The 26,505-nt window shown below is 39.5% G+C and overlaps 1 protein-coding gene across 4 annotated transcripts in view; it reads left to right on the top strand.

Moving 5' to 3' along the window:
• Positions 1-4,124: 4,124 nt before the first annotated feature.
• The window catches only part of plch1 (phospholipase C, eta 1), a 66,930-nt gene continuing 44,549 nt past the window's right edge, over positions 4,125-26,505 (top strand). For 2 of the 4 annotated variants that reach the window (XM_089013885.1, XM_089013884.1), the window contains exon 1: positions 21,741-22,036. In XM_089013885.1, coding sequence (XP_088870011.1) covers positions 21,859-22,036 — 178 coding nt within the window. In that variant the 5' untranslated portion in view covers positions 21,741-21,858. Of the gene's footprint in view, positions 4,346-13,220; positions 13,326-15,774; positions 16,076-21,740; positions 22,037-26,505 lie in introns of those variants that run through there. The other 2 variants (XM_089013886.1, XM_089013887.1) reach the window with 2 other exon arrangements.

Here is a 26,505-nt window from a genome sequence, read left to right as displayed (position 1 = left end):
TCGCTTTGTTCCAGCTTCAGCTGTTGTTAAAGCGCTATACAAAGCAAGCAATATGTATGCATTGCATTGTATTTTGGACAGCCACCCTCATTTCAAGCCATTTTGTTGTTAGAAGAACGGGCTCGTTCGTGAACGACACATCACTCACTGAGGCAGCTCCGTGTACGAAAAAAGTTCATATGCCAAGGTGAAATTTTCATAAATTTAACGTTCGTAAACCGAAAAGTTTGTAAGTCAAGGTGTTCGTAAACCGAGGTATCACTACACGTCGGAAAATATGGTACAGTGAGACCTCAACTTACGAACTTAATTGGTTCCCAGACAGAGTGTGTAAGGCGAAAAGTGTGTATCTCAAAAAAAAAAATTCCCGTAGAAAACCATTAAAATGGGAATATTTTGTTCCCGGTTTTCCATTAAATATACTTTTCAACTAAATAAGCCTTATTCTATGTATAATAAATGTGCTATTGTATTGTAATGAAAAAAATACACCGCATTGTATCATAAAGTCACTTTATTTACATTTGTGATGGTCATTGATGGCTTGATGGAATGGCGTTGGAGGTCAAAGGGAATTGCTGTTTGGAAGGAGAGGCACATTACATGAGGACTGTAATTAAAGAAATAAACTGTGCTGTAAATTTTTTACCTCTTTGATGGTCGTTGATGGCTTATGGAAGGAGAGTCACCTTCCATAAGGACTGTTGGTAACTTAACCTCTGGTGCTGTTCGGTCGTGTGCTTCCGCCGAAGATCACTCCGCCAGCCGTGGTGGGTGTGTATTATGAAAACAGTGCTTATTATAAGGTTTAATTTTCAGAAATTTGACATTTGTAAGATAAGGTGTTTGTAAGTTGAGGTCTCACTGTATTTACTTATGTTATGAGCAAACTGATTGCCAAATTTGTGCTCACTAGTCAAAGAAAAAAATATGTGTGTGTATAAGTGTGTTTGGATACCACATGGTCCACTTGCCCCTCCTGTGAGATCACTGTTGCTATAGAACCACTAAATGTGAAATACAAAGCCGACACAAACCCCATGGGAACCTTGTATGTGCGTCTGCGGGGACGTAGGGTTCCTAATGGATGCATTAGTGCTGAAATATGAGAAGAAAATGATGCCCACAAAACAAAAAATGTTTTACCTAATGAGTGGTCATCGTCAAGCAGAGCAAATTCCCTGCATGTGTGTTTACACGGGGACCAAAAATGACACCAATAGAGACTTTTTTTTCTACAAATGAGACTCGATCACATTGTGGCCCGTGAGGGTGCACTGAAGCAGTCAATCCCAACGGGCACACAAGGAGATTAGTGGCGGCTGAGGAGGAGGAGGGGGGGGTCACGGGTGGATTTTTTTGGTGGCCCAGCACAAAGGACGAAAGAGGAGGGGTCACCAGTGGAAGCGAAAGGATGTGAGGGAAGGGAGGGGGGTTGAGGAGCATGGACAGAAGGAGGGTGGGGGGCATTGATGAATCGACCAGGGCTTTCTTTTGTTGTGCAAATGTCACAAGTGACTGTTAAGGCCGAGGAGGCTCGCCATTGGCTGTCTGGTTTAAATTGGAAGGTGCATCTGTGGGCTGCCAGACTTTGGACTGTCACACTGAGAGGAGTGGGAAGGAAACTACGGCCGAGATGCACGAGGGAAAGTCCTCAAGGCACAGAATCCTGGTCAGGCTGTTGGATAAAATGATCGGGATGTGTGAACTTTGCTCTTTAAGATTATTATTATTATTATTATTATTATTATTATTATTATTATTATTATTATTATTTTTACACGCACATTATTACATATTTTTCAAATTTCCCCATTGTGGGATGAATAAAGGTTTTCTGATTATTATTATTATTATTATTATTATTATTATTATTATTACAGTAAAGTCTCATTATATCGATATCGGATATATCGATAGTCCCGGTTATATCGATACTATTTCTATGCACGCACGGAGAAAATTACATGCAAACAGGGTCGGATATATCGATAGTCCCGGTTATATCGATATTTTTTCAGACTCCCTTGAATATCGATATAACGAGACTTTACTGTATTATTATTATTATTATTATTATTATTATTATTATTATTTATTTATTTTTTTTATACACACACATTATTACATATTTTTCAAATTACCCCATTGTGGGATGAATAAAGGTTTTCTGATTATTATTATTATTATTATTATTATTATTACATATTATTTTTCAAATTTCCCCATTGTGGGATGAATAAAGGTTTTCTGATTATTATTATTATTATTATTATTATTATTTTGCAAATTTCCCCATTGTGGGATGAATAAAGGTTTTCTGATTATTATTATTATTATTATTATTATTATTATTATTATTATTATTATTATTATTATTTATTACACACACATTACATATTATTTTGCAAATTTCCCCATTGCGGGATGAATAAAGGTTTTCTGATTATTATTATTATTATTATTATTATTATTATTATTATTATTATTAAGGCTTTCTGATTCTGAATTGAGACGGTTTCAGTGGGTATTTTTTTCAGACACATCAAGTCATTGCCCTTGTTTTTTTATTTATTTTGTATATTTTTTTATATACTGTATGTTTATATACATTATATTTGACTCAAGAAAATCTTCAGAACCCAACATCCCCCCACCCACACACACACACAGACATTCTGATATAACTGGACAATATTATTTTCCATGTTAATTTAATTCCAGTGTACAATATTAAATAAGTGAGGAAGAAGTGTTTCATAATAACAGAATTATGTGAAGACGTAAATAGTGTCTGATATTCATTTAGAATTTTTATATGATTATATTTAAATTATTTTTTAATATTTGTGTATTATATAAATGATGTGGGGGCGGCCCAATGCATGGATGAGTGGTTATCACTCGAACTTCACAGAGCAGAGGTCATGAGTTCAAGACCTGGTCCGGTCTCCCTTTGTAGAGTTTGTATGTTCTTCCAGGGCCCACGTTGGTTTTCTCTGGGTCCTCTGGTTTCCTCCCACATTCACAAAATATGCATGGGTAGGCTGATTGAACACTCAAAATTGTCCCTAAGTGTGAGGCAACCAATTCAGGGTGTCCCCCGCTTAATGCCCGAAGACGGCTGCACCCACCCCCGCGACCCTAATGAGGATAAGGCGGTCTGGAAAATGGTTGGATGGATGTTCTAGTGCAGTGGTCCCCAACCTTTTGTTTGTTTTTTACTCATTTTGCTAGCTTACGGTGGGCTAATTTTAGCGCTATGTATCACGTGACCTAGACAAGCGTTTTGACATGCGTCAACTGTAAGTCATAGACGGATGTAATCTGGTATTTTTTTGTTTTTCATTTTATATAAATTATTATTCTTTCTACGCGGCCCGGTACCAAATGACCAACGGACCAGTAACGGTCCGCGGCCCGGGGGTTGGGGACCTCCGTTCTAGCGGACTCATGATTTTGAACACAGCCGCTACTCCCCCAAAAAAAAACATAAAACATGGGGTTTTTCTTCTTTTTAAAATTGAATGTAATTTATTTTTTTTACTTTCAGTTGTTCCAAATCAATTCTAAGTCACTATGGTTAGATTTGGAGTATATAATTTTCAGTGGGTTTAAATGTATCTATCCCACAAGCAATCTCGCTAGCTAGCTAGCTAGCTATCTAACTAGCCAGCTAGCAAACTATCCAGTTTCTAGCAGGCCGCTTGTTGATCATAATTGTATGAAATATAAATTACGGATTTTAGCAATGAACATTCAGGATTTATAATGAACTTTTTACTTTACCTGACATATACACATACAATATTAATGTTTTGTTATTTTGTTTCATTAACAAATGACTTAGCCCTTGCATCCCCCAACCTTCCAAATTATAGAGGGGTGTCTAAATATTTTTCTCATTTATATTATCTTGTAACTTTCACTTTTAATAATCCAGACCAGCCATCGAATGAACTTTTCCATGAATTTATTGTTTTATTTTTTTGCGAACCAGTGCCCCCCTTCTGTGGTTGTGTTAAATAAATAACTCCACTCTAGTTAATCCACTCCATGTTTTCCAGTTCACGAGTGTTTCCACACCAGGAGCACTGTTTGAATAAGGCACCATGCTTGAAGTTGTGGTGTTGTTAGTGGCTTCTTCTACCTTGCCCGACACACAATACACACCACAAAAAGTCTGTTTGGTTTGTTTTCACACGTGAAAGCAAAATCAGTGGCGTCGTTCCTTGTCTTCTGCGACATGTGAACTGTTTGGACACACTATGGATGGATACTTGAAGAAGGGGTATTTTGCTGAGGATGTCAGGACTTTGTGAGGGAGCTGTCAAGAGCTGAAAGGGTAAGTAAACTGCGATCTTTTTTTGCAAAACACTACATGACATCTGCTTTCTGATGGCTCATTTGCATACTGTAATCAAGTTAATGCCTGTCAGTCGTAGCCACAATAATACGATTTTGGGCTGATGGGACTATTTTATGGAGAAAATTAGAATAAAATACACTTGAAACGTCGTTCATTTTATACCCCCTGCACTTTTGGAACAAATTTGCTGCACGAAAAGATAGATGACTGCCATTTCTATCCCTCATCCCCACACCGACTTTTTTTTAAATGCAATCACGAATTAAAGATTAGCTGCTCAGTGCTGAGCACACGTGTGTCTGTTTGTCGCCATTGATCCTCGACAGCAGATATTTTCAGCAGCAGGGCAGTTTAACAAAGACCACTCAAGCTGGTTGTCATCCAAAGTATGGGGGGTACCCACTTCACCCCCCTAGACAGGGAGACCCTTGGGGATTTTTCTGCAGTTTGATTTGAGTGGCTCTCTGGAGTTGGATAATTGAAGAATATAAAGTGAATTAAAAAGACTGGAGGCTGTCAAAGACGTGTTTTTTTTTTATTTGGGAGAAGTTTTTATGTGACGTCATCCAAACATCGAGCACAGTATATTTTTTATCCATGGTTTTTCATGGCACGTGTGTAAAATGAGCATCAAACTTTTCGACGCATATAATATGACATAGTGAAGGTTGGTTACCACTTATTCGTAAAGAATCAGTGAAGTAGCAACTTGCATTATGTTACAGTGTTCAAAACATTTTTTTATTCATTATGATTCATTTGTTGAGTACAGTGTATCTTTTCATACAGTTGTATTTATTTTTTTGAAGTGTTTGATTCCCATCATCCATTTTCATTTTAACATGTGGGATATTTTAACTCATTCACTGGCATTTACGAATTTATTTGGGAATTCGAAATATGACGTAGAATTTTTTCGGGTTTTGTTTTTTTCATGCTTTGGTGTTGATAAAGGGCAGGCCATGGCCTCCGGTGATGTTTTTTTCTGTTCCACAAGTGGACAGCATTTCTCTTTTTTTCCATGTTACCGCTTTGTTCCAGCTTCAGCTGTTGTTAAAGCGCTATATAAACCAATATGTATATATTGGATTGGATTTTGGACAGCTGCCCTCATTTCAAGATCATATAACTTCAGATCCATATAATTTAGGAATGAAGTCTTTTCTTCAGATGAAAGAAGAGAGTGTAATGTTTCTAATGCTTCATTGAATGTTTATGTAGTCCTAAAACTCAATATTCTGTGGATCCTGGAATTCGAGTGACAATGACAAAAACCCTGGCACTGAAGTGGACACATTTTTGCACATGTCTAGCAGTGAATGAGTTAATCGCATAACTGTTGTAGGAGTGTGTTGTATGTCTCGGAATGTTGATGATAATTAATAAAAATCACTCAAATTTGACAACATTTGGATGTAGTTTGCAATTACTACAAAAAAAATATGTACAAATATGCTCATACGATTGAGATCTTATTTGAGTTTGTGTGTGTATGTGTGTGATGGAATGTTTCAGTCGTAAAGTGACTCCCTTGTTGTGACGAGAGTAAACCATTGTGTGCGGTGTAGCAGTTTGCTGTAGAGTTGTAGGAGGGACTAAGTAACGCGAGCCGCTGCATGTGGGCGCTCCAATGAATAACTGAAGCTCCATACAAGCCTTGTTGCACCAATGTGAGCATTGATGTGATGATTACGAATATTGAGCGTTATAACCTGCAAGATGCCTATTGAAAGAAATATACGTTATTTTGAGGGAGAAGGTAAAAGTAAATAATTGAGTTGTTTGCACACCCTCCGGGGAAATGTTAAGAATTCACCATTCACATTCAAAATTATTGAAATGGGATAGCTGGGTGGATCTTCTACAAGGCTTTTCTTGCCATTTTCTTGCTCTCTCGCAACAATCTGAAGGTTTAATATTAGCACTGCTTGCTACTTTAAAGGACAACCGACTTGACTTCGACGGAGTATTTTACAAATTTTCCACCGCATATAGCTATATTTTACGTTTTAAGACTCACGCTGTTTCAGGAAGTCTTGTTTTCCAGTTGATGACGATCCCCCACGTGACGTCACATAAGAAACGCCCCTGACTGAGAAAGCGACACACAATGCATTTTGGGTACTTTGTTTGGTCTGAAAATTAGCGAAAATTAGCAGGAAAACACATAAATAACGCGATGGTGAATCGTTGTGTGTTGCACCAAGACTACTAATTGATACTAGTTGACACAAACTCCCAGCAGACAAATCAGCCCATTTCCAACGGAGCTTGGGCGCCGTCTTGTGCATTTTCTGGGCCGCTACATTGGTGTCAATGACGGCTCGAATTGATATGGGAGGCCTTCTTTAAACGATTGTAAACATTTATGCTTTCCTCTTCAGAACTATTTGAATCATATTCATACCCTGATGAGTAATAAGAAAGCGTCTTCTCCGAATCTGAAGCCATTGTTTTGATTTGAGAGCAAGGCAAGACGTCCTGCAGTGACGTCACGAACAAGGGGGCGGGACCTTCTGAAACTCGCCAACCCGAGGTCATTTTGAAGAAGTTTTAGGACGCTTAAACTGATTTTTATTGGTGTTTTGCATTTGACTATAAATAATAGCCTGCATGTTTTGGGTATTTTAGATGCTATAAAACGTTTTTCTGATGTCAATTAGGAAATAAAAAAATGGTGTCGGTTGTCCTTTAAACCATTCATCATCCCCGACCTCGCTTTACTGTATGTTGTTCATTTCACCTACCTTTGCAGGCAACCATTGACGTTCAGCAATCAGGCTTCCAAGACCTGATCTGAGAATTTGGTTCAGTTCGGATTCACTTTTTGTGTGCGTTGTTATTCAGATAGTATTTAATCACAATCGGAGCTATAATGCTGGTAACCTTACATGCTGTTGTCATCACAATCAATTTTCCATCAATAAATATTGGTGTGATTGAATTTCAAGCTGCTTCATTTGTTCTCAGTCTTCGTACTTCCAAGTCAATGATTGACATGTAAATGCTATCTGAGCTAATGTCTGGTGAAATTTGCATGACGTCACACATGGTTGGAACTCCCCAAGTTTAATTTTTGAGGAGTTCTCTTGCAGAATAGTTTTTTTTCAACTTTAAATCGTACCACCACTTTTGTCATCTAGTTTCAACGACTCCGAATGACGAACTTTGAACCCGGAAATTTAACACTGTCTTTATTTCTGATGTACTGCACTTCCTTGTGACTTGAATTTATGTCACACTTGTGTGACATAAATTGAAACCTTCCATACAGCAATTTTTTTTCCATAAAGCAAGACAGGACAACACATACCATACCCATGCACTTTGATTATGATTCCTAAAATTCCAAAATGGAAATCGAGAGCGACAGATCCACATTTTTTTGTGGTTTTACGACTGTAGAGTTTGTAAGATAGCCCACATGATTATATGGACATTTTGCACCCCAACCCCCCATAATGTGACTCTGACCCCTCTGTAACCTCGCTGACTGATCTTCCTAACTTCCTATGTCTTATCAGGTCAAAGACCTCTGGGGAAGCAGACATTGCTTGACCATTTTCATTCTTTGTCGCTAGAAAACAGATTATAAAATGAATGAATGAATAAATGAGTGGATGGGGTGGATTTAAAACAATGTCAAATACTGTATGTCAAACAAATTTGCAAAATGACTCAACCACTGAATGCACCGAAACCAAGCCTTTTCTCAGCTGTCAACTATCAATCATACAGTGTGAACTCAACTATGATGTGGAAAAACGAATGCTACTTTGTATCGCATCTTATGTCTGCCTATACTAAGTGACGCGATTGAAAACATAACTGCTTTAAGCTTCCAGTGGCTAAAAATCAGTGTCGGGCCATGCATGTCACTCCTAGGCCTTCAGTAGTGCTATGTCTGAATCACTACACAGTTGTGACTGGGGTGTGATTTACTACACGTCCACTAGAGGGTGCCGTTGGCCAGGAAATAACATGTGACTTGCAGAAGCTTAAATACTGCCATTAAACGTTTCAATTTTTTTTACAATGAACGTGTGGATTTATGATAAACTCATAAAATTGCGATATTATTTGCTATTTTTGCTAGCTTCGGAGCCACCAAATCCATTTCTTTTCCTTCAGCCATTGTGGGTTGACAAAACCGCTATTAAATGGACCCAACAATATACATTCGTATGCCGCTTGCTACAGATACAGTGTGCTAGCTCCTGTAGCACACTGGGCCAGTATGATCTTCACTAACGGCTAGTGATCTATGATTGGCTAGTGACTAGTTGATCATGTGACTAGCCAATCATAGTTTGTGGAAACTCAAGCGCCTTCCAGCAGGCCTTGGGTTGCTAACTCGAAATCTGATTGGTTAGAGCCTCAGTTTCATCGACATTGATTTTTATGCTCTTGGGCCTGCATAACTTTTTGTGAAGGCGTCCATGTATATTTCTCGCCCTGGTATAACAAATAATGGCTGAAATGTGATTGGTTAAATGCTTAAAAACGAAAATACACATCTGGAAGCAGCACAACAAGGGAAAAGCAATGAAAGGAAGCTGAAAGACAATTTGGAATTATTTATTAAGAATTCTTGGACTAAATATAATTCACATTAGGCAGTGATTCAGATATTTTTAGGCCAGCAGAGAATGTCTTTAAGGCAGCCTTTCACAGAACTTTTTAATGCTGTGACAATGAGGCACTCGAAAGTAGCCGCGTCAGTCCAAAACCTTGGTGTACATGCTGGTTGTCAAGTTGCTGGCTTGCAGGCATGCCAGCAGGCTATCCAAAGGGATGACTCATTTTCGGGGTGTAGTCATAGCCAATCAGCTAACTGCATGTCACAATTGCTTATGTGAACAAAGGCGCTCAAGTTCTTATATAGTTGGCGGGGGGGAGGGGGGGGGGGTTACTTTTGTCTCACTGCAAACCTAGTGGGTGCCCGTTTTAGCCACGCCCCCCAAAATCCTTTGAATTCACTTCACGTTTGCGTTTTTGGATCTTCAAACAGTAAGTCTCTGTCGGAAAAAAATAGTTACTACTCTTACTTTGAATTGGATTTTAATAGAAAATGGATGCTTAAAAAATGAGCAGTATATTATTGCAGATTACTTTATAAGACTTTACAGATGTACCAAATGAACTGAGCATGATGAACCAGACCTTATGTCATTGACTTGACCTCTGTTATCCGCAAAAGCCACTCGGGCCTGGGAGTCTATGTGTGTAGCCGCTAACAGACTGTTTGCTCTCTCTTCTGATAACTGTTTAACAAGCTATTACAGGTCAGGTCACTCATTCACTGTGTGTAACAGTGTGGCTCTCACGCTCATTCTGTCCCTCATCGTTGACTTTGGGTGCAAGTGTTGACTGAGACATTTCTTGCTGCCCTTAGTTTCTTCTCAGATATGATTAGTTTCCTTTCCATTATTTTGTGTACGCAATTAAATAAATAAATTAATAAATACATACATGCATACATAGAAAAAAATACATAAATAGAGAAATAAATAGATAAATAAACATAAAAATAGTCTCTTTGTGAATCTTGTTTTTTATTTTCATTTCCATTATTTTTGTGTACATAACTAAATAGATAGATATAGAAAATGAATAAATACATAGATAAATAAACAAACAAATAAATAGGCTCTTTGTGAATCTTGTTTTTTATTCTTCATTTCCATTTTTGGTGTATGCAAATAAAAAATAAATAAATACATAAACAAAAAAATAGATATATTGAAACTAAATAAATAAATGAAAATATGCAGAGAAATAAATACATCTCTTTGTGAATCATGTTTTTATTCTCATTTCCATAATTTTTTTGTGTATGCAAATAAACAAATAAATAAATAAACCACTAAAAAAAATTATAGATAGCTATATTGAAAATAAATACATAAAAAATACATAGAGAAATAAATAGACAAACAAACAAACATACTACTGTCACATTTTCAATTCCCGAATACATTCGTGAATGACAGTGAATGAGTTAACGACACAAATGTGACCAGTAAATAGAATCCCGACAATTGTGTTGATGTAATTTAAGGGGTTGGCGTTCCACCATTTTTTTTTAATGACTCTTCTGATTTATGATGTCTATTTAGTAACGCTTGAGTGCAAAATTATTTCCATTTGCTTAATTTGCAAATGACAGCTGGTGGCATAAAATAGTGTGCCATGTGACATGTGTCAATATGGGTGAGACAGATGCTGCTCCTTTTGTGCCTGGATTTATCAGGTCATTGTGTTATGACGTGAATGTAATGGGTCATTGCGTGGTTTGACATACAACCGTAGAATTCTCATAGCCGTGTACAGTGATACCTCGGTTTACAAACCTCTTGGCTTACGAACGTTTCGGTTTACGAACGTTGCTTTTTTGAAAATTTTACCTTGGCATACGAACTATTTTTTTGGGATACACACGGAGCGCCACAATGAGTGATGTGTCGTTGTCGAACGAGCCCGTTCTAACAAGAAAATGGCATGACTTTTTTTTCTCCTCTATTCGCCGCCCCCAGTCTTCGGTTAAAGCTACATGATTGGTCAAGAACATAGCAGTGAGGGGGGGGGGGGGGGGTTAAACATTAAAGAGACAGGCAGACGACACAGAGAGAGTGATACAATGGATAGAAAACAGTGAAATTTGGACTTGTTTCAACTTTGATAGTTCAAAAGCAGAGTGTAGCCTGCAAGGTTAAAATATCCCATCAATCAGGCTCCACAAACAACCCGCACAAGCCATCTGTACACTTGATGCAAAAAAACTATCAACCCACCTTAACAGAACGCAATTGATGAGGAACAAGGTAAAATTATCACAGAGAAAGCACCTACAAGGGATCATTCCTCAAGATGGTGAAAGAAGGTTATTATACCGTACAGTTTATTTCTTTAATTATAATACCATTGCACATTTATTATACATAAAATAAGGTATCTTTTGTGTAGTTTTAAGGCTTAGAAAATTAGAAAGTAGAAAATTATGTTTTATGAGGACCTGGAAACGGATTATTCTCATTTTAATGGTATCCTATGGGAAATTAATTTTTGGCATACACACTTTTCGCCTTACACACTCTGTCTGGGAACCGATTAAGTTTTTAAGCCAAGGTATCACTGTACTAGCAAGACAATTGGATTCATCAAATCTGTTCGTTTGTCCATCCAGCCGCATGATACATGGAAACAAGCAATCATTCACATTCTCATCCACACCGATGGACAATTTCATCTTCATTTCAACGAAACATGCATGCTTAAAGGAATGTTTGATTGAATTGTGCGACTTCACGTTATCTTGAATGTCCACCTGGGTAAAACGCTCACTGGAGGGCATCGTCAACCTACTTCCTGTCTGGATCGTGAGCGATGGTGTGCAACAGCAAATGTGTTGCGGCAAAATGTTATTATTTTCAAGCTGGCTTGTTTTCCCCCCGGAGGGAGAACAGAGTAGATTTCCGTTAGGTTTGAAACCCCGATGACAGATGAGAAGCCTCCTTGGGTTACTTGCACTTATATGCAGGGGAGTAGGAAGACGATTTGGAGTCTTCCTCGTACTGTGAATGTGAAAATGGACACACACTTTACATTCTAAAACTGTTTCCAGGTGTCTTTTTAAGCTCGATGTAACTGCACATTGATATTGAAGAATAGCCTTGTTAACCTGTGGTTTAAAACAAATGCTTGTCACAAGATAATTCACAATGTGGACTTCAACTTCTACTTGAAGGCAAGTCGTTTAAATGCATATGTCTTCACAGTTATGATCATATAGTACCATCATGTTGACATTTTTGTAAAAGCTGCCATGCCATGTTCCTGATCCAAACTAAATATGGTAGGCCACAGGTGTCAAAGTCAAGGCCCGCGGGCCAAATCCGGCCCGCCACATAATTTTTTTCGGCCCGTGAAAGCAAATCAAATTTGTTAAATTCCATGATGATTGCTAAAATCTGAGCCAAAAATTCATATTTTTGTATGTCAACCACAATAAAAGTCATTATTCTTGACTTCAGATTTGAAAACGAGTTATTCATTAATTTGCTGTGTGCTCTATATGTAATATTTGAAGGGATTTAAACATTCTAATGGCTTCCCCAAATTCATAACGGCCCTCGAGAGGAAACCATAACTACAATGTGGCCCGCGGCAAAAAATGACTTTGACACCCCTGTGGTAGGCAGTATCCTGTCATTAGCTTTGTAGGTCCTAATGACATCCATTCATCCATCCATCCATCCATCCATCCATCCGTAATCTAATGTATATATTTGTTTGTGGTCCAGAGCCCCCAAGCCTATTAAATATAGCCTATATAGAATTATCACCCTCTCTCACACACACAAACACACGCAAACACACAGAAACCTTATGGCAGTTCTTTGGACGACCAAGGAAAAGCACTTGACCACTGACCTCTCAGAGCAGACATCCCCTCGATTCATCAGCCTCCAGGCGCCAATAACTCACACGGAGACTCAGCTCCCTTTTTTTTGATCTCGAGTGTGTTTGTGTTCAGTGTGAATGGGGGGCCGTGATGTACCACACACTGGGACAGACAGGCAACAGGTGACGAATGAAAAGTGATCAGGAGGATGTACAGTGGTGGAAGGAAGGAGCGACATGAGAGTTGACATCAAGGAGAACGTGTGCTCACAGCGATGCGGAAAATCAGCATCAATCACCACATGTCCACCCCATGACTTAGCTGTCCCTGTCAATCATATTTTATATGAACGTTTCATACTCTTTGTGCCAGTGCTGCCAGATATTGTATCAATAGTGTGACTGAAACTAAAAACGTAACATGGACTACTTTGATTGTCCTTTTCAGAGGGTGTTCAGAATCCTCGTCTCATCATGAGTGCCTGGGTGGTAAACAGAAAAGGGGAGCCGCAGTACCGCCGTCACTTTCTCACCAACAACAGCGTCTCACAAGGTAAAATGTTGAGAAATGTTTATATTTTGATGTGTGGGGCACAAAGTAAGGAAACAGTAACATTAGCCTCCTTAAGCTAACTTTATATTTAATTTCACTCGAATTTTCAATTGCTTTGAGGATTACGTCTGGTTTTATCAGCATTATGTGGTGGTGCCTTAAAACCAGTGGCATGTCAACCCGAGGCCTTCGGTAGTGCTATGTCTGAATCAATTCACAGCTGCAACTGTGGGTTGATTTACTACACGTCCTCTAGAAGGTGCCGTTTGCCACGAAATAACGTGTGACTTGAGGAAACGTAAGACATATTGTCATAAATTGTTTGATTTTTTTTACTATGAACGTGTGGATTCATGATAATGTCATAAAAGTGCAATATTATTTGCTATGTTTGCTAGCTTCGGAGCTATCCAACCTTTCTTAATGATGTCCATCTGTTCTTGAAAAGTCCGTCTTGAAAATGGCTTGAACAGTATATCTCCTCCTTCAGCCATTGTGGGTTGACAAAACCGCTATTAAATCCACACAACAATATATTTTTTTACAGTGTGCTAGCTCTGGCCAGTGTGCTCTTATCACTAGTGGCTAGTGATACTTCTTTTCCTTTTGGCTTTTCCCTTCACAGCAAATCAGTGTCCTCCATCTTTAGAGGTTTGATTCACATGTTTGTTTTGGTCACGGCTAGCGACTAGCCAATCATGTGACTAGCCAATCATAGTCTGTGATTCAGATCTTTTTAGGCCAGCAGAGAAGGCCGTGATGGTCCACCACTGTTTAAAACACCCGTCACACGGTCTCTAATCATCTCCCCCTTTTGAAATAAATGGGAATGGTAACTAGCCACAATGGTGCACATAACGAAATGAACAGCAGAGGGAGACCCCTCACCACTGTTGTGTGCGTATCTCTGCGTCATGGCAGGTCCAATCCAGGCACATCATCACGATAAATCAGCACCACTTGAAGCTATTTGGTTTGATCGGTGAGCCTTGCACACAAATCTCTTGCAAATTTGTGATGCTGGCTGCACACAAAGACATCACATTGCTAATGCAGTCACGTGTGATGGTCTTTTATTGTGGAAAATGGAAAGAGCTTACAAATATAATGGAGGTATTTTGGACTGGAAAGACCTCACTTTCTTTTTTCACCTTATGTCTTAATGTATATATATCTTCCTATTTGCCAAACTTCACTCCATCTTTCCTTTTTTTTTCTTTGGGCATAAAGTGGCCTACAATGAAGGAGTGGTGGTTGGCTCAGTTCAGGGGACATCATAAATCTACCAGAAAAGAAGATTGAAGAGGGTGTCACAAAGTGTGCAGGGTTAGAGGTGTTGAGACCTAAATCAAACTGGATAATTAGAGGAAAAAAAGCAGCAGACATACACATACATGATACACTGCACTAGTTGATTTGGTGATGATATCTGCAGTTGAATTTAAATAGCAGTTGACTGTATTTAAACACTACTCTGTGTGTCTGTGTAACTTTGTAATTTTCTACCTGTATGCAATCATAAATTAATTTCCTTTAATTCATTTCATTCACTGCCAAACGTGCAAAAATGTGTCTACTGCAATGCCAGGGCTTTTGTCATTGTCACTTGAATTCCAGGACCCACAGAAAATTGGGTTTTAGGACTGCATCAACGTTCAATAAAGAGTTAGAAACTTTAGACTGTCTTCTTTCATCATAAAAAAGAGTTAATTCCTAAATTCTATAGATCTGGAGTTATATGAGGTTGAAATGAGGGCGGCTGTCCAAAATACCATGCAATACATACATATTGGTTTATATAGGCGCTTTAACAAATCGCTATTCATTCTTAGCATCTATTGTCATTCTCAATGTACACTTTTGTATACTTATTTCAGGTCTGATTGTAAACTCCTGGGTTTCGGCACCAAATAATATAGGGAAATTCTGCCGCCTTGTAGAAAAGAAAAAAAACTTGGCTAGAGTCCACGGCCAGTGCTTTATTAGCACCCAAGCACGAAAAAAAAAACTAATTCGGGAATGATGCTCTACGTCATATTTTCAATTCTCGAATAAATTCGTGAATGGCAGTGAATGAGTTAATGTGAACAATGCCGTGGCCGAGACTAACGTGGCGAGTGCTCAAATGGGGACACTTTCATCAGGGTAATGTTTCTGGACTGTACGCATGCACACACATACCCACGAACACACACTTCCAAAAAGCCAAATCGAGGACGCATACAGGACACAAAATAAAATGGGTCACCGTTTTTGGTGCATTGGTGTTTCTTTCAACACACACATAACAGCTGGACCTTTTACGTCCAAGTGTGTATCCTTGCGCATCTTCTGTCGTCCTTATCAGCGCGCACAGACACGCACAAACATACTGATTCTCACCCTCGAGCGCCCAGTAAAACAAATTCGGTGGGATGGTGGCGCGTGTGCGAAATCGGCTTAGACGCAGAGGACGGCGAGGAGTGCATGCGCGCGCGCACAGTGTGTGGATGTGAACCCGCCTCGCAGCGCAGTGGAGTCAGGTGTTGAAAAAAAGCAGCTTGGCTTCTTTAGTGTTTCTATCATTTCATTCTAGTGGCAAAAAAATAACAATTTGAACCATTACTGGACATGAAGACGACTCGTGTGTGGTTTTAGCGAACGGCAAATGTAATGCGCGACAATCATGGATCTTAAAACGCATGGACGGAGCTTTTGAGAGAACTCAATGGCAGAACTTGAAGTTTGCAGGAATCTCAGTTTGGAAAGGGGTAAGTAAGAATATTGTGAGGAGGATTTATGAGATTCAAGTGAGTCATGTTGTTCCACATGTGTGTGTCAACTCTCCATGGCGCACTCAGAGCGATGAAGCCTTGCGTTGTTTTTTGTGTGACTGTGGCTGGGAGTTGAATTACATAACGTGCAACAATGCGACGTGAAGCAATTGGTCAGTGACGGCAAAAGTGTATGTCACAAATGTCCCCTTCGGTGCGGGTCACTAGGGGGCAGGAAAGCCTCAACATGTCAGTCCATTAAGCTCAAATGAATGTCAACAATCGTTTGCTGCATTTTGGGTGAAAAAGGCTGTCACGTGACACATTTCCATGCTCTTTTAGAACAATAATATACGGGCTTTTTCTTTGCTTTTGCTTTGTTGCCTGGGTTTTCTTTCGATTTGTTGTTGTATGAACGCAAGTAGAAAGTCTGATCACGTCGAAAATGGCTTTTCTTGATGATGATGATGATGATGATGATGATGATGATGAATCTCAGCACGTTGCCGCTCTCTCTCATCTTGCTTTGCATTGCCCCGGGCCAAGAGGAGAGAGCAAAAAATAAATAAATAAATACAAAAATCACCAGGGGAGCGCTCAAATCCTTGCCTGGTGCATTCTCGTTCGAGTGAATTTCCTTCTGTTCTGCTTCTGCTCTGTTTTGTATGGAAAACATTGCGATGAATCATGCAAATACTAACCAACAGCTGGCCTAATATCGGTCTCAGGCTGTTTGACGGAGACAGTGGAAGCTTTTATTTTTGAATGTAAATGGAATTAAGTGATTGTTGGTTGGCAATTTGTCCAAGTAGGAAATAATAAAATCAGTCAGCATTACCCTTGATGGCCATTAAAGGACAACCGACGTCTCTGGACAAGTTGTGTCCATAATTTGTAAAATGGCTTCAAATGACTTCTACTGAGCGTATTTTACAAAGATTCCACCGCATACAGCTATATTTTACGCTCGCAGAATGAATCAAACTCATAATTCAAGGCACCATATTACTGAAATTGAACATGTTTTAAACATGTTGAATTTTCTATATACAGGTAACATCCAACTTACGACCACCCGTACTTACGACCACGACTTCCAGATTCTATTTTTAAAATTTTAATTTTAAGCTCTGTGCTGACGCTCCTTTCTTCTCATCGCCGGCTCCTCAAGCCAACATCCATCCAGCCGCAAACTATCCTGGAAGGGGGAAAAAAAAAAAAAAACATTTCCAGAGGTCTGACCAGTGCTTTATCAGCACCACAGCAAGAAAAACCAAACAAATTCAGGAATTGCGCTCTACGTCCTATTTTTAATTCCTGAATGAATTTGAAGATGGCAGTGAATGAGTTAATAACCCACCCAGAAGCTTGTTCTGTTTATTAACACATCTCGCACCCATCCCGTGCACGTGTTTGTATGTACATCTATACGCCTCCTGGATATTTGTTGGTTGGTTTGACAGAGTGGCTGCGCTGCCAAAGACGCTGAATCTCAATCTGCTCACAGTCATGCAGCATCACCATTTTTTTGCGATGAAGAAAGAGCCTAACTTAAACCTCATAGGGGGAAGTCAACATCAGGATATGCTGACATGTACGCGCACATGCACGCAAGCCATAATGAAGACTTCAGTTCTCCCCGCTTTGATGTCGGAACTCAATTCCTGCACTCGCGGAGCCCTCCCGCCCCTGCAGCACGGTCGGTGTACACATATTATCATGCCGCACGAGCCACGTGTTTATTTTTATTCAGCAAACCCCCCATAGGGGAAACCTGCCAACTCATTTGTAGCATAGGCGACTTAAGCGCCGCCTTGAGCGCTTCCTAATTAGCAGAGGAGAGTGACTGTGAGATAAGAGCGTGTGTGTGTTTTTTTATTATTTTTTTAGCCAGTCATTTCCCAATGTTTCAAAAGCTTTCATGTTACAAATGGGATAGCATTTTTTTTTCCTTCAAAAGATTTGGGACTATTGGTACTCACATTGTGCTTGTTAGCGATTGGTGCATATTCCTGACAGGTGTGACTTAATGTCCTTTACGGTGATTATTCAAACAATACAAATGCTCCGTGTCTATGGCTTAGTTTCTAATTTGGGGGTTGCCTGTCAAGACGACAGTAAGAGATGTAATGCTGGCTAGTGAAGACTGGTCCATATGCTCCCTTTTACATGTTCCAGTTAAGATGCAGGCGGCAGCATTTTGAACCAAGTGGAAATGTGCCAGTTAAGAGGGGAGCTAAGGCAGCCAGCATTTTGAACCAATGGCATTTATTGTTAGTTTTGGCCTGGGTAAATGTATGCCAGAAATGTTCCTGTTAAGAAGGAGGCAGTATTTCCTAAACAAGTGGATATTTTCAGTGAACAATAGTGAGGCTAAGATGGACGCCCAAAATCTGACTACAATTTTTTTCCGTAATGGCATTTATTGTTAGTTTTGGCCTGGGTAGAAGATGTATGCTCCCTCTTAAATGTTCCTGTTAAGAAGCAAGCGGCAGTATTTCCTAAACAAGTGGATATGTTTCAGTGAACAATAGTGAGGCTAAGATGGAATTTGCCCAAAATTCTGACTAAAATTTTTTTCCGTCACGGAATTTATTGTTAGATGTGGCCCGGATAGAAGTCATATGCTCCCTCTTAAATGTTCCTGTTAAGATGCGAGCAGCAGCATTTTGAACCAAGTGGACATGTTTCATACAACAACATGGAGGCTAAGATGGATTTTTCCAAATGTTCTGACTACATTTTTTTTTCTTTTTTCCCTCACGGCATTTGTTGTTAGGTATGACCTGGATATAAGTCATATGTTCCCTCTTACATGTTCCAGTTAAGAAGTGAGCAGCATCATTTTGAACCAAATGGAGATGTTTCAATGAACAAAAAGGAGGCTAAGATGGAATTTTCCAAATGTTCTGACTACATTTTTTTCCCTAACGGAATTTGTTCGGTGTGGCCCAGATAGAAGTTGTATGCTCCCTCTTATATATTCCTGTTAATTATTCCTGTATTTTCTAACCAAGTGGATATGTTTCAGTAAAAAAATAGGGAGGCTAAGAGGGAATTTGCCAAAGGTATTGACTGCAAAAAAGTTTTTCTTCCCAAACGGCATTTGTAGTTATGTATGGCTTGGATAGAAGTCATATGCGCCCTTGTACATGTTCCAGTTAAGAAGCAGGCAGCAGCATTTTGAACTATGTGGAGATGTTTCAGAGAACAATAGGGAGCTAAGCTGAAATTTGCTAGAAGTTCACACGACATAAAACATTTTGACAACATATTGACAACTAATTCACCTATGATGTCACAGATCGGAAAGCATGGAAAATCTGAATAAGAGAGGCCCAAGTTCTCATCTCTGTGGGACTCCACAAGTAACATTACAAAACTTAGAAGTCGTATGACTATAAATTACACGGTGCGTTCTCTTTGAGAGGTAAGACCTAAACCAGGAATTAGCTGAGTCTGAAATACCAACTCGCATTCGGAGACATTGTAATTATATGTTCTGGCCTCTGCGCGCTGTTCTCTCGAAGGCCTCTCCGTGACTCTGCACTTCATGTCTTCATTAAGGCGTCAATCTGGCTTTGGAATTGTGTAATGGAATACAGTAGAGCGCTTGATGTCTCACTTAGAGTTGCGTTTTGTCAACATCACACCCGTGTTTTGTTCCAGCTATGCTTCATCCTTACAGATGTGCACCAAATCACCTTTTCAATGGAAATAAGGCATTGACATAAATCTTATACAAACAAGAAGTGTTAAATCTGATTTCATTGCAGGTTTTAGGAACTGTGCCATTCTATTATCATCCCATACTAAACAATACTATAGGTTTTTTTTTGGGGTCAATGTTCGGTTGCAAAGGGATGGAAATGTTATGGTAAATTTCATTTTGACTAATTTTCTGCCATTCCCAAATTTATTCGGGAATTGAAAATATGACAGACATTCCCGAATTTGTTCGGGTTTTGCTTTTTCTTGCGGGGGGTGCAGATAAAGGGCTGGCCAGACCTTTGGCAATGTTTTTTTTCCATTCCACGAGGGTGCAGCTTTTCCCTGTTTTCCATGTTTTGTTAATTTTATATTACATGTATTTTTATTTTTATTTTAACTCATTCACTGCCAGATGAAAAAAATCTGTCCACTTCAGTGCCAGGGTATTTGTCATTGTCACTCAAATTCCTGGACCCACAGAATATTGAGTTTGAGGACTACATAAACATTCAATGCAGCGTAAAAAACCTTAGTCTCTCTTCTTTCATGAGGAAAAAAAAAAGTTAATTCCCTAATTATATGGGTCTGGAGTGATATAAGCTTGAAAGGAGGGCAGCTGTCCAAAATACAATGCAATACATACATATTGGTTTATATAGAGCTTTAACAACAGCCGAAGCTGGAACAAAGCGCTAACATGGAATTAAAGGGAAATACTGTGCCCTCGTGGAAAGGTAAAAACATTGTGAGAGGTCTAACCAGCGCTTTATCGGCACCCAAACAAGAAAAAAACAAAACTTCAACAAATTCAGGAATGGCGCTCTACGTCATATTTTCAATTCCCGAATAAATTCTTCAATGGCAGTGAATGAGTTAATCATGATTGAACAATACATACAATGTCCCTTCACAATGGAACGCAACACGAGCATAACGCCCGATTTGCGGAGATCTCAGCCAAACGTGTCTGCTTCTTCTTTAAAAAAAAGTCTGTGTCGATGGAATTCACGACACGAGGTGACGTATAAGGAATTGACGTACAGGTAACATCCAACTTATGACCAGCTTGTCTTACGACCGCCAGTACTTACGACCGTATTTAAAACAAAAATAATTCTACGGCTGGCACCGCAACGCGCTAGCAGGCCGGCAACGCGCAGGACAATTTTTGCCAGGCAGCCAGCATCTCACTCTCACACAACAATCAACCGTTTGATGGCACCAGAGGGGGGGAGTTTGCGTATCATTTAGCCTCCGAGTCTCTATTCAACATTTTTTATGGATTTCGACTTACGACCATTTCGACTTACGACCGTTTGGTCGGAATGGAACTCGGTTGTAAGTCGGATGTTACCTGTATAAGAAAACGGAGTGGCGCATTCAGGTGCGCTCAGTTTGTTTGAGAACTGAATTTCGGTCATATACCGTGGCATAAAAACCTCAAAATATTTATTTGAAAACTGAATTAGACGAGAACAGAGGCATTCGACAACCGACGTTTGACTCTACTAAAAGAATTTGACTGCAATTGAAAGCATTTCAGTGCGTAACGGACAGATGGATGCCCTCAAATATCCCACGCAGCACGTGATTACGCCGGTACATTATCATGCCTGTTATGTCATACGGGGCTGTTATCCCCTTTGCTGACCCTCTAAAGTGCAGCGATGAATGAGAGACTTGTCCATGTGCGCATCTGCTTCACTTTATCATCATGTGCTCAACAATAGCATTTTAAGAAGCTAAACGTGCATCAGTAAAAGAGGCGGAAGGATGGAGAGTCGAATGGATGACCGGGAGGAAAGTGTGTGAGCACGAACGTGCACGTGTGTCTGTGTTTTTTTTTTTTTTTTCCGGGAATGAGATGAAGGTGTTGACACACATCAGAGGACGAGGATAAGCAGCGGGAGCTCCTCAGCCGCTGTTTGTGCTTTGCAGCGAGGAAGCTCGTATGAAGTGTCTATCAAGAGTGTAATAGCCACAGGCGGCACAACTGACGGCTGGAGCTACTTTTTGGACAACTTTTTTTTTGAGGGATAAACTTTTTATTTTTCCCTGGGAAAAAAAAAATGGAGGAAATTTATTTTTCACTCTTTGGTCTCAGCACATCTAAAGCGCCAGCCAGTTTAATTCACGGATCTGGGGAGAAATCAGCGGTGTTAGCTGTTGCGACTTTGTTGGCCCGGAACGTTGAGCACATTGGCGGCACTCTGGTTGCACCACCAAAAAGCAAACTGACACTCATAGGTGAGCAGGTGTTTGTGTGCTGAAAATATCTTTTTTCTCGACTTGTCAGATGCACCAGTTGTGCATTTGGGACCTTTTTGACTTAAAATGCATGTGGCAAACAGAAAATTGTGCAACATGAAAATAGTCTGTATCTACTGTTTTTAACCCATTGACTGTCATTCACAACCGCTACTCACTGTGTATTTTGTTGCTGTCCAGTTAGTTCTGATCTGATGACTTACTGTAAATCGTATGTGTGGTTTTGGATAAACATGTTGCATATTGATCATGTATTTGGCATGTTATTGAAAGCAGTAAAGAAAGGAGCAGAAGCTCATGTTTATACATTGGCAAGATCCTCGCGCCGCTACGCCGCTCCCACTTGCCGTCATCTTTGATCATGCCCGAGGTGAGAGGACGCTCATTATTTGTGCTGTCTGATCTGACATATTTTCTACCATCTGTCACTGATATGTTTTTAGAGGGGATGGGGGGTGGGGGTCCGTCAGTCAAAGCGGATGAGCGGCTTGATGGATAAACAAGGTAGCAAAATTTGAAGTTGGATGACAACTCAACTCATTTTATCTAATTCATTATATCCGATTCCATAGCACGTATTCCAATTATGCCACTTTAAATGCACAAATCTGAATTTTGCTACTTGAACTATTAGGGAAAAAAAGCAAAGGAAACATTTCAGATAACATTTCTGTCAAAATGGCCTCCTTGTATTTTATTTGTGGGATTTTTGAAGCCTATTCCCAGTGTCTGAAACTCGTTACAAAAAGTTAGCGGACACCAGGGCAGACAACTCTGAAAAGTTGCCTGCCCGGCCATAAAGTTGCCTGCCTGGCCAAAAAGTTGCCTGCCCCATTTTTCACAACTTGAAACATAATAAGATGACTAATCGCAAAAAAACATTGTTGCGAAGTCTAAACGTTTTTTATAAATTAAGGAAGTACCTACCACAAATGGTCCTTTGCTTAATTAATGGTAAATATCCCCTGCTGAAGATTTTGCTCGGGTTGTTGCACAACGCAATGTTTGCGTTACGTTGTCTGCTAAAAGCCACGTGGACTCCGCTTTCTAAGCACCTTTCAAAACTGTCAAGTACACTTTACAGTCACGGTATATAAGCCGAAGCACAAAACAGGCTTCTAATTGGCTGCCGTGACGAGTATGCAAATTGCCAAACAAACGTTCGTTTGGCAATTTGCATACTCGGCACGGCAGCCGATCAAAGCCTGTTTCGTGCTTCGGACTATACCGTGACTGTAAAGTGTACTTGACAGTTTTGAAAGGTGCTTAGAAAGAGGAGTCCACATGGCTTGTAGCAGTTTACTCGAAGCTTTTGCTTAATTGAATAAAACAAACGTTTGATTTGAAAAAAAATCTTGAAGTTGTCGGCCACCCGGGCCGAGACGTTTTGAAAGTTGTACGCCCGACGTAAAAGTTATACGTCCCGGAACTCCGGGCAGACGTTATTTCAAACATTGCTATTCCCCTCAATGGTTTGCAAATTGAATGCCCCCTTGTGAAGTTTCAATTTAAAAATGGCATAAAAGTGTCGGTTTTGATCTGAAATGCTAATTGTGTGTGCTAATGTGACACGGATGGTTGGGTGTTCGCCGTGTCCTGACTTGATCTTCATTGTGTGCATCAGAGACGAGCTTTGTTCAATCACCTCACTGCTATGAGCTCTTCGATTAAAATATGTTTGAATTTGCCGCTTCAAAGCTTTCATGTGCTATTTACTCTGAAGCATTCATGTGTGCCTCCCTAAAATAAGATTCAAGATACAATCGTTGTTGTTTTTTGGTCGACTCTGCCAAACCAATAAATGTGGTCATATTTGAGCCTATTTGAAACATTCTCTGTGTTTGAAGCTTTAAATATGACAGATAGAATTTTACCTGACAAAGAAAAATATGCCAACGAGAGTTTGAGCCTGATTGTGCCTGTACAAAGCAGTTGATGGAAAACCGCAACTGAGGAGGACGGTTGGATGATGATCTAAATAATAATCGCAAATATTTGGATTGCGATTGAAATCACAATTGTATAAACACTGTGTAATGGATGGATGCATGACTTGAGGAGCCCGCGATGACAAGATGCGTATGTGGAACTGTCGCGGCATGGAATTGAAGCGGATTTACAGTATGTGGGATAGGAGATATGAGACAATTTCTTTTTGACAATGGATGCTACAGCTTTGTGTTTGTTTTCAACATTTAGCTTGTAGCAGACGTGCACATTTCACCATGACGTCCGTGATCCATTGGTGAAAAGGATTCTTTTATCCTTTCTTCTTTCATCTCGAACTGCGTCATACAACAAAGAGGGTAAAGATAGTCAACCGACGTCTTCGGACAAGTTCTGTCCATAATTTGTAAAATGGCCTCAAATGACTTATACTCAGCGTATTTTACAAATATTCCACCGCATATAGCCATATTTTACGTTTTAAGACTCGCGCTGAATATTCCGGAAGTCTTGTTTTTGAGTTGGTGACGAGTCCGTACGTGACGTCACTGAAGGAACACCCCTGACGGAAAAGAAGGACACATTGTAGCAGTCCTTCCATCACGTCAATGCATTTTGCTGTGCTTGTTTGGTCTGAAAACATCATGTTGCACCAAAAAGAGCCAGAAGAGGGCGACCAAGCTCCATATAAGGAATTTATCAGCCTGTGGAAACGGGCGGATTAATTCCTCACAGGGAGCTTGGTCGCCATTTTCTGCCTCTTTTCTGGTACGCTACATTGGAGTCCTGACGGCTCGAATTGATCTGGAAGGACTTCTTTAATCGATTGCAAACATTTATGCTTTCCTCTTCAGAACTATTTGAATCATATTCAGCACTGTATGTGTAACAAGAAAGCATATTCTCCGAATCTGAAGCCATGGTTTTGATTCTCCAGCAATGCAAGACGTCTTGCCGTGACGTCACAAACTGGGGGCGGGACTTTCTGAAAATGTCCAATTCGCAGCTCCATTTTTTTTGCAGATTTTGGACACTTTAAGTCATTTTTATTGGTGTTTAGCATTTGACTTAAATATCATTTTTGATGCTATAAAACGTTTTTCTGATGTCAGTTAGGAAACAAAAAAGTGATGTCTGTTGTCCTTTAAATGTTGACCCGTTCACCCATGTCCAGCTGTCATCTTTCTATAGCAATTGTCTTCCTTAGGGTTTCACCTAAGCAAGACATGATTCAAATTCAGAATCTCAGTATTTCAAAGCCAACATGCTCACTTCCCATCTACTTTCAATCTCTCCGATTTAAAACATGCTAAAGGGTTGCCTGATGTTTTCATTACACATCAAGACAAGATGGCAAACTGGCTGCATATGTACGCCTTGTATTTAAAGGACACCGCCTTCTGCGAGATAGGTTAATAATAAATAAATCAATGCCTACTTGCGTATTCTCTTTTAGCTTGTTTTCCCCCCTCCATTTTTCTGTGAAGAAGAGGAAAAATAAATCACTTATTTACACGCTGAGAAAATTGCAGTGCAGTATTCCGGCGGTGAGATGCAGGGCCGTTTCCCTCCTTACGGGCTATATTTTTGGTATTATGTAATTGACCGACTTGCTGGAGTCAAATTGAGATACGACACCCAGAAGAATATGCTTTCTCTTTATGGAACTGCGACTGGGGAGTGTAGATCAACAGCATGACATTCTCACATTGGCACAGTTAAGAGCTGTCTTTTAATGAAGACGTCGGTTTCAGAAGATTGGGTGGGATGAATAATGCACACTTTGCCTATTTCTATGTCTGATTCTTTTTTTTTTCCTTCCAGATTTTACTTCTGTTAGTCCTGGAATTTGAGTGACAATGACAAAAACCCTGGCACTGGCGCGGACACATTTTTGGAAGTGAATGAGTTAATACTGATTGCAACTGCTATTTTTCTGAATCAACCAATACTAGTGCGGAAAATGAAGCCCTCTTCTGTTCTATTATTATTTTCAAGCACTCAATGTTTCGAAATAGGGTCTGATGCACTTTCTTTGACAGTATTTATCTAGCTAGCTTGCTATCTAGCTTGCTATTTATTTATTTATTTATTTTTCTACCCATTTATTTATTGGTTTATTTATCCGTTTATGTAGCTAGCTAGCTAGCTTGCTATCTGTTTATGTATTTAGCAATCTACCTATTTATTTATTTATCTATCTATTTATCTATGTATGTACGTAACTCTCTCGCTATCTCACTTGCTAGCTTGCTATCTAGCTAGCTTGCTATTTATTTATTTATTATTTATTTATTTTTCTAGCTACCAATTTACTTATTGATTTATTTATCTATGTATGTATGTAGCTATCTAGCTAGCTTGCTATCTGTTTATTTATTTAGCAATCTACCTATTTATTTATTTATCTAGTTATGTACGTAACTATTTCGCGATCTCGCTTGCTATCTAGCTATCTAGCTAGCTTGCTATTTATTTATTTATTATTTATTTATTTGTCT

The sequence above is a fragment of the Hippocampus bargibanti genome, linkage group LG14, assembly GCF_051943395.1.
Source record: "Hippocampus bargibanti isolate YZ-2025 linkage group LG14, ASM5194339v1, whole genome shotgun sequence".
NCBI lineage: Eukaryota > Metazoa > Chordata > Actinopteri > Syngnathiformes > Syngnathidae > Hippocampus > Hippocampus bargibanti.
This window is presented reverse-complemented; position numbering and strand designations above follow the sequence as displayed.